Source organism: Oryx dammah, unplaced genomic scaffold (assembly GCF_014754425.2).
Source record: "Oryx dammah isolate SB20612 unplaced genomic scaffold, SCBI_Odam_1.1 HiC_scaffold_18, whole genome shotgun sequence".
NCBI lineage: Eukaryota > Metazoa > Chordata > Mammalia > Artiodactyla > Bovidae > Oryx > Oryx dammah.
Genome location: NW_024070202.1, coordinates 46,729,085 through 46,743,970, shown reverse-complemented (window position 1 = coordinate 46,743,970; position 14,886 = coordinate 46,729,085). Strand labels below are relative to the sequence as shown.

Sequence of the window (14,886 nt, the reverse complement as noted above, 5' to 3'; positions counted from 1 at the left end):
CAGCCAGGAAAATTTAGTGTTTAGCTCATTTATTGACCACCTACTTTTACAAAAGCCAGACATCTTTTATTCCCTAGAAGCTATGACTGTGACAATGAATAAAACTACAAATCCTTGCCCTTATGCAATTTATAGGTGACTATTCTTTCATACCCTTTGTTGGTCTCAAACTTCTCTCCTCCTAAGTGTGAAGATCACTGGAACCACAGGCTTCCCTAGTAAAGAATCCCCCTGCAATGCAGGAGACCCTGGTTCGACTCCTGGATCAGGAAGATCCGCTGGAGAAGGGATAGACTACCCACTCCAGTATTCTTGGGCTTCCCTGGTGGCTCAGCTGGTAAAGAATCCACCTGCAATGCAGGAGACCTCAGTTCAATTCCTGGGTTGGGAGAATCCCCTAGAGAAGGGAAAGGCTACCCATTCCAGTATTCTGGCCTGGAGAATTCCTTTGACTGCATAGTCCATGGGGTCTCCTGCTGCTAAGTCTCTTCAGTCGTGTCCGACTCTGTGCGACCCCATAGACGGCAGCCCACCAGGCTCCTCTGTCCCTGGGATTCTCCAGACAAGAATACTGGAGTGGGTTGCCATTTCCTTCTCCAGTGCGTGAAAGTGAAAAAGTGAAAGTGAAGTCGCTGAGTCGTGCCCGACTCTTAGCGACCCCATGGACTGCAGCCCACCAGGCTCCTCCATCCATGGGATTTTCCAGGCAAGAGTACTGGAGTGGTCACCAAGAGTCATCAAATATTACCCAGACTATTCCCAAGGTACAGTCTTCCCATAAGGTTGTGGAAAATTATTTTGAAAACAATGTTAGAAGATACTATATATAAAGGAGGTTCTTTTCATTTAATTATAAATGGGGCAGAAGAGGGGAAGAAAACCTCCTTTTTAATTTAAATCTTTCAAAAGTTTTATAGTTTTTATCACCTGTTAGTTCATCAGAATAAGGTTCAGTTCAGTTGCTCAGTCGTGTCCGATTCTTCGCGACCCCATGAATCGCTTCCCAATATCAAACCCCCTTCTACACACTTAACCTTTCACAATGTTATAACCACCTAACCTCAACTACCAAGGAACTGGGGGAGTCCCAGTTTTAGAACCAGGTAAGTATAAGCAACCAGCTGAATTACAACTTACTGTGTTTTAACCCACTGTATTTCAGCTTAACTAGAATGACTGTAAGATTCTCCCAAGTCAGTTTCAACCCACTGACAAAGAAGTATCTTTTGCTAAAGAGAAAATGTCTAATACCCCATCTGTTCAGTTCCACACCATTTAGCCACAAGTTAGCTTTTGTAAGCAGGTAATAAATTCTTAAAGGGAGGGGATGGGACAAACCATAATGAAGGAAAAAGGAAGCTGTTAATAAATGAACGGCTTCCTATCCTGGACATATAATGATTTGAATATTCTTCCATAAAATCTTAATCATTCAGCATTTCATATGATCTACAACCAACCAATCTTATTACCCTATATACCTCCGCACACCTCACCTAAAAAACCAGCCTACAAATTCCAGCCAAATGTGATTTATCACATAACCACCTCCAGGCTATTTCCCCTAGAGAAATAACCCATTCAATTCCACACAAGTGAGCCACAAACTAATCTGTACTTATTTACTAAACATCATAAGGTCCATTATAAATTTTACCTAGTTCATGAAATGGCCTCTGAACCCTCCAGCCGTTAAGTCACCAGTCTTGTATCTCCTTTACACTGTTGAAGGCAGAGACACTGTCTTCCACTCTTAAGCAGCAACCAAAATACATAGACACTGGTGCTATTTTTGAAGACCAAGCAATATACTAATATTAAGCAACATACTAATATTGTATGGAACTGCCATTTATGTAAGTAAAAACTATCCTCAAAAATTTCATATGGTTCAGGCTGTACTACAAAAGGATAGGCAGAAGTGCATTTGAATCTAGATATTACATGGTACTTGTAGGGAAGGAAAGTCTGTCTCTTTTTATACCCCAATCTCATGAGGACTGGTATCTCTTATAATGATTTAAAGTCTGTCCTGTCCAGGAGAAAATTTAAATGAGACTGACCTAAGTTTCTCAGGAGTTGCCCTGTCTTTCTACTTACTGATGATAACCCAGCCTATGAAGTTGCTCAGGTGTGTCCGACTCTTTGTGACCCCATGGACTGTAGCCTACCAGGTTCCACCGTCCTGGGATTTTCCAGGCAAGAATACTGGAGTGGGTTGCCATTTCCTTCTCCAGGAGATCTTCCCGACCCAGGGATTGAACCTGGGTCTCCCACATTGTAGGCAGACACTTTACCGTCTGAGCCACCAGGGAAGTCTTCAACCTAGCCTATAACCTAGTATAAAAGACAAACACTAGACTATGAAGAAAGTGAAAGTCACTCAGTTGTGTCCTCCTCTTTAGGACCCCATGGACTATGCAGTACATGGAATTCTCCATGCCAGAATACTGGAGTGGGTAGCCTTTCCTTTTTCCAGGGGATCTTCCCAACCCAGGGATCAAACCCCAGTCTCTTGTATTGCAGGCGGATTCTTTATCCACTAAGCCATAAGGGAAGCCTGAGGATACAGGAGTGGGTAGCCTATCCCTTTTCCAGCAGATCTTCCTGACCCAGGAATTGAACCAGCTCTCCTGAGCTATCAGGGGAGTGCGTAGATTAATAAAGGCTGATTAGCATTTAAACTTTTCTAAGCAAAATATTTCAGAATATACTACAAATAGTAATACTTGGGGGGTCATGGCAACTGCTTATGAATTCTTAAGATGCATGCTTTTGCATTCTCATTTGAGTATAGCAAAAATTCTATAATTAAAACATTAAGGCAAATATTGAAATTACAACAAAACAACATTACAGTGACTTTGAAGGCTACAGGTTACAGAGTCAAGGATTTTAAAATAACTTATTTCAAAAGGGAACTCTGGAAGATCCACTAGAAAAGGGATAGGCTACCCACTCCAGTATTCTCAGGCTTCCCTTGTGGCTTAGCAGATAAAGAATCTGCCTGCAATCCAAGAGACCTGGGTTCAATCCATGGGTTGGGAAGATCCCCTGGAGAAGGGAAAGGCTACCCACTCCAGTATTCTGGGTGAAAGAATTCCATGGACTGTCATACGCTGTTATGTATGACAAAAAAGGAACTCTCATAAACTGTTGGTGGGAATGTAAATTGGTGCAGTCACTAAGGAAGCAGTATGGAGGTTCCTCAAAAAATTAAAACTATGACCCAGCAATTCCATTCCTCAGTATTTAAAGGAAACAAAACCACTAATTTGAAAAGATACATGTACCCCAATGTTCATAGCAGCATTATTTGTAATTGTCAAGATACAAAAGAAACCTTAAGTATCCATCAACAGATGAATGGATAAAGACGTGATACAGACATGCACAGGCATACACAGACTTGGAGGATATTATGCTAAGTGAAATAAGTCAGAGGAAAACAAATACTGTTATCACTTATATGTGGAATCTAAAAAATACAACTGGTGAATATAAGAAAAAAGCAGACTCACAGATATAAAAAACAAACTAGTAGTTACCAGTGAGGAGAGAAGAGGAGGAGGTGGGGAAATATAATGATAAGGGATTGAGAGGTACAAACTGCTAGCTATAAAATAAGCTATAAGGATATAATGTACAACACAGGGAATATAGCCAATGTTCTATAACAACTATAAATGGAGTTTAATATTTAAAAATTATGAATCACTATATTGTACACCTGTAGCTTATATAACACTATACATCAACTATACTTCAATAAAAAAATTTCACACCCTTTCAAAATACCAAATTCTAAATACTGACATTTGTTTATTCCTATGAAAAATACTGATATTAAAATGAGTATGCTAAAATAGATATAAAAACATGAAGTATTCATTTGTCAATACAGCATACTAGTAGACAACATCAAGACAAAAATGGATTCCCAAGAAAGCACTTTTATCTACCTATTCAAAGTTCCATCATATTCAATAAAAGGCATTTGTATTTTCTACTGGGATCTGAAAATGAGGATGTTATGGGTTTCCATAACTTTTGCAATACTAAAAGAAGAAAGTATTCTTTTTAAATTAATTAATTAATTTATTTAAATTTTTACTTTACAATTCTGTATTGGTTTTGGCATAGATTGACATGAATCCACCACAGGTGTACATGCGTTCCCAAACATGAACCCCTCTCCCACCCCCCTCCCCACAACATCAACCCCAGAGTCATATAACAAATCTCCAGGTTTGAGTTTCTTTTTTTTCCCCATTGCCCATTTCCAGCCCCTATCCCCACCCCCACCATCCCCAAGCACTGTTATATCCTTTAAAGCCGTATTTTTACCAGACACATGCCTCAAACAGAAACCAGTTATAGTATAAAGTGATCTTCTAAAAGCTTCTCTCATGTACACCCGTGGCGGATTCATGTCAATGTATGGCAAAACCAATACAGTATTGTAAAGTAAAATTTAAAAAAATTAATAAAATAAAAGCTTCTCCAGGATTATTACAAAGACAAAATTGTGGAATGAAATAGGACAATATTGAAAATCAAGTCAAAAAAGGGCCATAGGTATTTGGAGTAGGTACAAGTAATTTATTAGATATAAATGAATCTTAGGAAAGGGTCAAGATAATTTCTCTAGGTAGAGGTAAAACTCCTTTTTCTTTATAAGCAACCACCAATATTTTTTCTCCTGTGTTTTCCTTCTCTCTGATTCCTAACACTACCCTTGTCCTATCAGAGCAGTTTTGAATATCAACAATACATCAATGTTAGAGTAATGACCATGAAGGCAACAAAACAGTTACATTAAGCAGGCCTACAAATGACCAAAATCCAAAGATACTACCTAAGTACAGTGACACTGGAGAATCCATGAAACACGACACGATCACTGAAACAGGAAATGAGGAAGCATATAAAAAGGGAGTGGGGAAAACCCACACTAAGATCATCAGTTGGTAAATAACGACATTTTCAAATCTTAAGGCAAACTATATCACAATATTTTCTTAACTGGCCTAGACATTATATCAATTGCTAATTTACCATGGATTTTTAAGAAAATATCTTGTCCTAGTTTTTATACAAGTATTTGCAAATAAATAATACAAGGAGTATAAATGCCAAACTTTTTTTAATGAAAACCTCATTTTATGATAGCAGTATGAGATACAGAAATAGCAGTTGCCAGTATCCTTTTGCATAAATCATGTTAGTGCTATTATCTTTTAAACTCCATTTTTGTTTTACATTATGAAGAAAAAAGATACATTTAGTTAAATAATGAAAAACATTTTGAACAGTAATTCTGGCATTAAAATTTATTAACAGTACACTGCTTCAAAAATGTTAAAAGTATTTCATAAATGTTACAAATTCTAAATTGTCTAGTGAACATACAGTAAAAATACAATATTAGTGGAAGTTACTTGAATGGTAATGACAAAGCCAAAGAGAAATGCTCGGTGACACCATCCTGTTTGCTACTTTCAAAGAACAGGGTAAAGGCCCACCTAAAGGCAGCAACAAGTATTCTGGGAAGAACAATGTCACTAAACCCAAGTGACAGCGTGAAGCTGCTACTGGCCTTCCAACTTACCATCTTCCTTTTCCTCTCTGCAATCTGTTCCTCAGACTCCATTTCTACCTCATTGCTGATGGGAGTTTTTTCTTCTATATCATCAATAAAATCTGGTTCCTGAGAGATGGAAAGACTGCTTTAAGAATCTACTCCTCCATCTACAAACTACAGACACTGAACAATGTATTTTAAATAACTTTCATCCTGAGCTAATTAAACATAAAAATTGTTCTTAAATTCATTTCAGAAATTTATAACTTTTCAAAATCCTACAATCAAATAATGTTTTTAAAAATTCTAGTCAATAATATTATCTATAGAGACCACAAAGCCTTAGGTTTATGTTCTTCCCAGCACATAAACATATATATTATTTCACAAAACCTAGTGCCTACAAAATACCAAGTGCTCAGTAGATATCTGTTCAATTTAAAACTTAAGGAAAACTTAGGAAAATAAGACAATGGAGATGAATAAAATCTTAATCTTCACATTTAAAAGGTCTTTCCACTTGTTTAGAGGGCATATAACAAAATACATACTGGTGAAACAGAACAAGCCAAACTCTTTCCCCAAATTTATCTTACATATTTTTAAGAGAATTTCCTCTCAAAAATCTTATGTCACACTTAGAGAATATATTTCATTATGTCCCAAATATTGGGCTTCCCATGTGGCGCTAGCTATAAAGAACCTACCTCCTGCTAGCCAATGCAGGAGACCTAAGAGACAGGGGTTTGATCTCTGGGGGTCAGGAAGATCTCCTGGAGGAGGGGATGACAACCCACTCCAGTATTCGTGCCTGGAGAATCCTATGGACAGAGGAGCCTGGCAGGCTATAGTCCCTAGGGTAGCAGAGAGTCAGATACGACTGAAGTGACTTAGCATGCACACATGTATGCATGTCCCAAATCAAAAGAAACATTATGGCTTAAGATTTTAGAGTTCTTCATAAATAAGAACATTTATTATAAACATAAGAACAGTGTCATCTGGAAAAAATGTTTAAATTACCCAGTCTTAGAAAAATCTTATTTCAGTTCTACAAGGATTTCCTGTGTGAGCTGTTCCTTAATAGTTTAACAAATATTGTACAAATTCTGGCAGAATCTGTTTTATAAGTATACTTCAGTAAATAATAAAATGAACTTAATTTTAAGCCATTTTACATTAAAAAAGTTTAAAATATCACAAATTAATTTTCTTCTGTTAATTTCTGTCATCAAGAGTCAGTAGAGGACTTCCTGGTGGTACAGTGGATAACAAACTGCCTGCCAATGCAGGGGACACAGGTTTGATCTCTGGTCTGGGAAGATTCCAGGAAGATCCCTGGTCCAGTTAGTTGCCGTGGAGCAACTAACCCCAGGTACCACAACTATTGCAGTCTGTGCTCTAGAGCCCCCAGGCCACAACTACTGAGCCTATTTGCCTGGAACCAATGCTCCACAAAAAGAAAAGCCACTGCAAGGAGAAGTCCATGCACCACAATGAAGACTAGCTCCCTCCCCGTAACTAGAGAAAGCCTGCACTTATCAACAAAGACTCAGTGCAAGCAAAAATAAATACATAACTAAAATGTAAAAAAAAACACCAAAAACCCAGTTAGTCCTAAAATAATAAAATTCAGTACCTGATTATTCGATACTGACAGTCTCAGTGGAGAAAGCTTTCTCTGTTTAGTTTCTGGGCTCTTCATTTTGTTCACTGTTCCTTCACAATCCAGAGTAATATTCTGATTTTGTGTGTCTTTTTCTTTTGAAATATCCTTTTCTTTTTTGCCTTTCTTCCTTCTGGTCTCATAACCGCTATTGATGTTCTCCGTGGATTCAGAACTACGTTTCAGAACAGGGCACTCTGAATTTTCTTTGAGGCATGCACAATCCACCTTGTACTTACTGGAAAGAAAATCACTTAAATATTTATTCAAGACATAAACTGTAAAATTTTCTAATCCACCTTAAGCTGTAACTCTATAAAACTCTATGCTATTATTAATTATAAACATTCCTTTTCATTAATTTTCATCCCTGTTAACTATGACAAAATAAATTTTATTTTCTCATAAAACCAATAATTAGAAGAACCAATCATAAAGATCACCAGTGATGGTTTATAGAAGGAAAAAAAACAAAACAAAACTATAAGCTAAAATGAGTCTTTTTAAGTAAAATGATACCATGGCTTATACCAAGGCCAAAAAAAAAAGTTTACTTCAGTGTGTTATAAAATATATATGCAGAAAATGATAAAATACTCTAAATCTGACTTAAATTAAAAAACGCTAGGTAAACAAATACCAAACCTTAACTAGTTTGTCTTATACTTAAAGGAATGATTTCAATAACCAGAGTTCTTTAAAAAGCTACCTTGATAAAAAATTGAGTCTTAATTCCTTTTGCCCTTAAGTATTCCCTGTTTCAAATAAATGGAAGTTTGAAAAATAATTGCATTTTCTTATCTTCACACTAGTGATAATTATTACTCCCATTTTACAGATGGTTAGAATCTTGTCCAAAGTCACACATTAAGTAGTAGGGAAGACATTCAAATACAGGTATATCTGAGTCCAAAGACCACACTTTGAGCACTTCAGTTTTCTTAACTTTCTGCCTTCTTTATGTCTACCACCAAGATTTATTAGTCCATTTCCTGGATACAGGTTGAATGCCCAAACTGGAATTATACAATAAGAGAAGTCTCCCATCTTGCATGTTTTGAATAGTTTAAGGTTTGTTCACGACTTCACTTTCACTTTTCACTTTCCTGCATTGGAGAAGGAAATGGCAACCCACTCCAGTGTTCTTCCCTGGAGAATCCCAGGGACGGGGAAGCCTGGTGGGCTGCCGTCTATGGGGTCGCACAGAATTGGACACAACTGAAGCGACTTAGCAGCAGCAGCAGCACAATAAAAAATAATTTACTTTTCCAAGTTTCTAACAGTCCTGCTCATTTCATGTTCAACACTGGTTCAGTTCAGTCACTCAGTCGTGTCTGACTCTTTGCGACCCCATGGACTGCAGCACACCAAGCCTCCCTGTCCATCACCAATTCCCCAAGTTTACTCAAACTCACGTCCATCAATCAGTGATGCCATCCAATCATCTTATCCTCTGTCATCCCCTTCTCCTCCTGCCTTCAAATTTTCCCAGCATCAGGGTTTTTTCCAAAGAGTCAGTTTTTCACATCAGGTGGCCAAAGTACTGGAGTTTCAGCTTCAACATCAGTCCTTCCAATGAATATTCAGGACTGATTTCCTTTAGGATGGACTGATTGGAACTCCTTGCAGTCCAAGCGTCTCAAGAGTCTTCAACACCACAGTTCAAAAGCATCAATTATTTGGTACTATGAATTCTTTATAGTTCAACTCTCACATCCATACATGACTACTGGAAAAACCATAGCCTTGACTAGACAGACTTTTGTTGGCAAAGTAATGACCCTGCTTTTAATATGCTGTCTAGGTTGGTCATAACTTTTCTTCCAATGAGTAAGCGCCTTTTAATTTCATGGCTGCAGTCACCATCTGAAGTGATTTTGAAGCCCAAGAAAATAAAGTCTGCCACGGTTTCCCCACCTATTTGCCATGAAGTGATGGGACCAGATGTCATGATCTTAGTTTTCTGAATGCTGAGCTTTAAGCCAATTTTTTCACTCTCCACTTTCACTCTCATCAAGAGGCTCTTTAGTTCTTCTTCGCTTTCTGTCATAAGGGTGGTGTCATCTGCATATCTGAAGTTATTGATATTTCTCCCAGCAATCTTGATTCCAGCTTGTGCTTCTTCCAGCCCAGCATTTCTCATGATGTACTCTGCGTATAAGTTAAATAAGCAGGGTGACAATATACAGCCTTGATGTACTCCTTTCTCAATTTGGAACCAGTCTGTTGTTCCATGTCCAGTTCTAACTGTTGCTTCCTGACCTGCATACAGATTTCTCAAGAGGCAGCTCAGGTGGTCTGGTATTCTCATCGCTTTCAGAATTTTCCATAGTTTACTGTCATCCACACAGTCAAAGAGCTTGGCATAGTCAATAAAGCAGAAATAGATGTTTTTCTGGAACTCTCTTGCTTTTTCAATGATCCCAGTGGATGTTGGCAACTTGATCTCTGGTTCCTCTGACTTTTCTAAAACTAGTCTGACCAATTTGGAAGTTCACGATTCACATACTGCTGAAGACTGCCCGGGAGAATTTTGATCATTACTTTACTAGAGTGTGAGATGAGTACAATTGTGTGAGATGAGTACAACTGTGTGGTAGTTTGAGCATTCTTTGGCATTGCCTTTCTTTGGGATTGGAATGAAAATTGACCTTTTCGAGTCCTGCTGAGTTTTCCAAATTTGCTGGCATATTGAGTGCAGCACTTTCAGGGCATCATCTTTCAAGATTTGAAATAGCCCCACTGGAATTCCATCACCTCCACTACCTTTGTTCATAGGGATGCTTCCTAAGGTCCACTTGACTTCACATTCCAGCATATCTGACTCTAGGTGAGTGATCACACTACCATGACTATCTGGGTCATGAAGATCTTTTTTGTACGGTTCTTCTGTGTATTCTTGCCACCTCTTCTAAATATCTTTTGCTTCTGTTAGGTCCGTACCATTTATGTCCTTTGTTGAGCCCATCTTTGCAGGAAATGTTCCCTTGGTATTTCTAATTTTCTTGAAGAGATCTCTAGTCTTTCCCATTCTATTGTTCTTCTCTATTTCTTTGCAGTGATCAGTGATCAACACTGGTAGAAAGATACAAATCAAACTACCTAATTCTGTGAATCAAGGATAGAATTCAAACATTATGCTCTACCCTTCAACTCTCCAAATCAGGTATTAATAGAAACTAACTCTTTCTGGGTATTTTCTTTGTGATTTTAGGATAATAGAACTGCAAATAGTAACAGTGGCAACAGGTAATATTTACTCAGCACTTATTTTGTACCAGGAACTGTTTGAAACCTTTTACATGTGTTAACTTATTCTTCTAAACATTCCTGTAACGTGGTATTATTCTCATAATGAGGTAATGAGGCAGAGAGATGACGAAATTGGTTCAAGGTTATATAACTAACATAAGTCACTGAGCTAGGATTTGAAACCAGAAAGTCATATTATAAAAAGCTTTTGTGTTTTTACCCACTACGGGAAACAGTCTCTCAAAGCAATGAGCAAAGAGCCATTATGCTAAATTGGGAAATTTAACCTTGGGGCCGAGTGGGGGTGGGGAGAAAGAGCCAAAAAGGAAATACTTTGGTTATCAGGATAAATCTGACTCCAACAATCAAGTAGAGATGCACACTGAAGAGAGAGAGAGATTTCACTGACAGAAAACATAATGGGCATTAAAAATGTCTCCAGGTAAAAGAGACACCACACAAACTTCTAAAGATACTACAGGGATTAACTTTGACTTTTTAAATTGTACAGTAAAGAAGTGCTGCAAGGAAGTAAAGCTTTGGGAATATAAACTGGTCATTCATCCTTATCTGGTAAAGATTGAGTTTGGACACATTCTATGACCGAACAGTTCTACCTTTAGGTACCTATCATGGGGAGAACATGTACACATGCAGCGTTTTTGGTCAATCTAAAGGTCCACATCAGCAGTGAAAGAACGGACTAGAGCTACACGTAACAAAAGAACCGAATCTCATGAAAGTAATGAACGAGAAAAGGTAGATGAAAAATAATACAGATAGTACCTTACAAAAATTTTTAAAACATACAAAATTACTGGTTACTATTTAGGGACATCTAAAGACATAGTAAAAACATTAAACTCACCAAATTAAAGATGGCAGTTACCTCTGGTCAAAGAGGGAATAGAAATGCAATCCGGCTGCTAAGCATGAGGGCCTTCAGTGGACAGTGTTTTGTTTTCTTCATTTGGAAAGAAGGCACGTGGACTTTTTGGGGGGCGTTCACACAGCCTGCAGGGTCTCCATTCCCTGAACAGGGCCTGAACGCAGGCCATGGCAGTTAAAGCCAAGAATCCTAACCACTAGGTTACCAGGGAACTCCCTACAGGGACCTGTGTATTATTATTTTTTACAGTAAGCTTTTTGAAAATTTAAATTGAAGTTTTATACTCAGAATTAACTTTTCTTACCCCCTAGTGTTTCAGAACAATAGTTCTCAGTTTCCTTGCAGGATCTCCACAAACCCTTTCAATTTATATTGCAAAGAAAATTTGGCACAATTTTTCTTTTCTTTTGAGGGGCAGAAAGTGAAAGCATCCATTTCTATTGATTAACCAAATTAATTGAATGACTAAAATTGCACACCCTACCTAAAATACAAGAAAGAAGAGGAAAAAAATTCTTACATAAACAATGTCAGTATTGCTGAATTAGGATTACAAATTATACTGTAAGCATTACATAACAACAATAAATAAGAAAATTTAGAATATATTAATTTTTATTTTTTAGAATGAATAAATAAATAAGAAAAACTTAAAAGAGTTAAGCAACCATGCTATAATGGAAGCTGATTCCAAAATATTTGTTTCCAGGTATTTTAAATTGCCTAATGGTAAGTCTGCGCCAGAAGCAGACTGGTGATAGAAGCAAGGTCCGATGCTGTAAAGAGCAATATTGCATAGGAACCTGGAATGTCAGGTCCATGAATCAAGGCAAATTGGAAGTGGTTAAACAAGAGATGCCAAGAGTGAACGTCAACATTCTAGGAATCAGCAAACTAAAACGGACTAGAATGGGTGAATTTAACTCAGATGACCATCATATCTACTACTGCGGGCAGGAGTACCTCAGAAGAAATGGAGTAGCCATCATGGTCAACAAAAGAGTCCAAAATGAAGTACTTGGATGCAGTCTCAAAAACGACAGAATGATCTCTGTTCGTTTCCAAGGCAAACCAATCAATATCACGGTAATCCAAGTCTATGCTCCAACCAGGAACACTGAAGAAGCTGAAGTTGAATGGTTCTATGAAGACCTACAAGACCTTTTAGAACTAACACCTAAAAAAGATGTCCTTTCCATTATAGGGGACTGGAATGCAAAAGTAGGAAGTCAAGAAACACCTGGAGTAACGGGTAAATTTGGCCTTGGAGTATGGAATGAAGCAGGGCAAAGGCTAATAGAGTTTTGCCAAGAAAATGCACTGGTCATAGCAAACACCCTCTTCCAACAACACAAGAGAAGACTCTACACATGGACATCACCAGATGGTCAACACCGAAATCAGATTGATTATATTCTTTGCAGTCAAAGATGGAGAAGCTCTAGACAGTCAACAAAAACAAGACTGGGAGCTGACTGTGGCTCGGATCATGAACTCCTTATTGCCAAATTCAGACTTAAATTGAAGAAAGTAGGGAAAACCACTAGACCATTCAGGTATGACCTAAATCAAATCCCTTATGATTATACAGTGGAAGTGAGAAATAGATTTAAAGGCCTAGATCTGATAGAGTGCCTGATGAATTATGGAATGAGGTTCGTGACACTGTACAGGAGACAGGGATCAAGACCATCCCCATGGAAAAGAAATGCAAAAAAGCAAAATGGCTGTCTGGGGAGGCCTTACAAATAGCTGTGAGAAGAAGAGAGGCTAAAAGCAAAGGACAAAAGGAAAGATATAAGCATCTGAATGCAGAGTTCCAGAGAATAGCAAGAAGAGATAAGAAAGCCTTCTTCAGCGATCAATGCTAAGAAACAGAGGAAAACAACAGAATAGGAAAGACTAGAGATCTCTTCAAGAAAATTAGAGATACCAACGGAACATTTCATGCAAAGATGGGTTTGATAAAGGACAGGAATGGTATGGACCTAACAAAAGCATAAGATATTAAGAAGAGGTGTCAAGAATACACAGAAGAACTGTACAAAAATCTTCACGACCCTGATAATCACGATGGTGTGATCACTCATCTAGAGCCAGACATTCTGGAATGTGAAGTCATGGGCCTTAGAAAGCATCACTACAAACAAAGCTAGTGCAGGTGATGGAATTCCAGTGGAGCTATTTCAAATCCTGAAAGACGATGCTGTGAAAGTGCTGCACTCAATATGCCAGCAAATTTGGAAAACTCAGCAGTGGCCACAGGACTGGAAAAGGTCAGTTTTCATTCCAATCCCAAAGAAAGGCAATGCCAAAGAATGCCCAAACTACCACACAATTGTACTCATCTCACATGCTAGTAAAGTAATGCTCAAAATTCTCCAAGAGAGGCTTCAGCAATACGTGAACTGTGAACTTCCTGATGTTCAAGCTGGTTTTAGAAAAGGCAGAGGAACCAGAGATCAAATTGCCAATATCCCCTGGATCATCGAAAAAGCAATAGAGTTCCAGAAAAACATCTATTTCTGCTTTATTGACTATGCCAAAGCCTCTGACTGTGTGGATCACAATATACTGTGGAAAATTCTGAAAGAGATGGGAATACCAGACCACCTGACCTGCCTCTTGAGAAATCTGTATGCACGTCAGGAAGCAACAGTTAGAACTGGACATGGAACAACAGACTGGTTCCAAATAGAGAAAGGAGTACGTCAAGGCTGTATATTGTCACCCTGCTAATTTAACTTCTATGCAGAGTACATCATGAGAAATGCTGGGCTGGAAGAAGCACAAGCTGGAATCAAGATTGCCGGGAGAAGTATCAGTAACTTCAGATATACAGATGACACCACCCTTATGGCAGAAAGTGAAGAGGAACTAAAAAGCCTCTTGATGAAAGTGAAAGTGGAGAGTGAAAAAGTTGGCTTAAAGCTCAACATGCAGAAAACAAAGATCATGGCATCCGGTCCCATCACTTTATGGGAAATAGATGGGGAAACAGTGGAAACAGTGTCAGATTTCATTTTTTGGGGCTCCAAAATCACTGCAGATGGTGATTGCAGCCATGAAATTAAAAGACGCTTACTCCTTGGAAGGAAAGTTATGACCAACCTAGATAGCATATTCAAAAGCAGAGACATTACTTTGCCAACTAATGTCCGTCTAGTCAAGGCTACGGTTTTTCCTGTGGTCATGTATGGATGTGAGAGTTGGACTGTGAAGAAAGCTGAGTGCCGAAGAATTGATGCTTTTGAACTGTGGTGTCGGAGAAGACTCTTGAGAGTCCCTTGGACTGCAAAGAGATCCAACCAGTCCATTCTGAAGATCAGCCCTGGGATTTCTTTGGAAGGAATGATGCTAAAGCTGAAACTCCAGTACTTTGGCCACCTCATGCAAAGAGTTGACTCATTGGAAAAGACTCTGATACTGGGAGGGATTGGGGGCAGGAGGAGAAGGGGACGACCGAGGATGAGATGGCCGGATGGCATCACAGAC

At 38.4% G+C, this 14,886-nt stretch overlaps 1 protein-coding gene across 5 annotated transcripts in view; it reads right to left on the bottom strand.

The window, feature by feature from the left end:
- The window catches only part of KMT2E (lysine methyltransferase 2E (inactive)), a 94,139-nt gene that overhangs the window by 17,644 nt on the left and 61,609 nt on the right, over positions 1–14,886 (bottom strand). For all 5 annotated transcript variants that reach the window (XM_040260791.1, XM_040260787.1, XM_040260790.1 and 2 more), the window contains 2 exons: positions 7,224–7,488; positions 5,612–5,710 (listed from right to left, as the gene is read on the bottom strand). In XM_040260791.1, the coding sequence (XP_040116725.1) occupies positions 5,612–5,710; positions 7,224–7,488 (364 nt within the window). The remainder of the gene's footprint in view (positions 1–5,611; positions 5,711–7,223; positions 7,489–14,886) is intronic.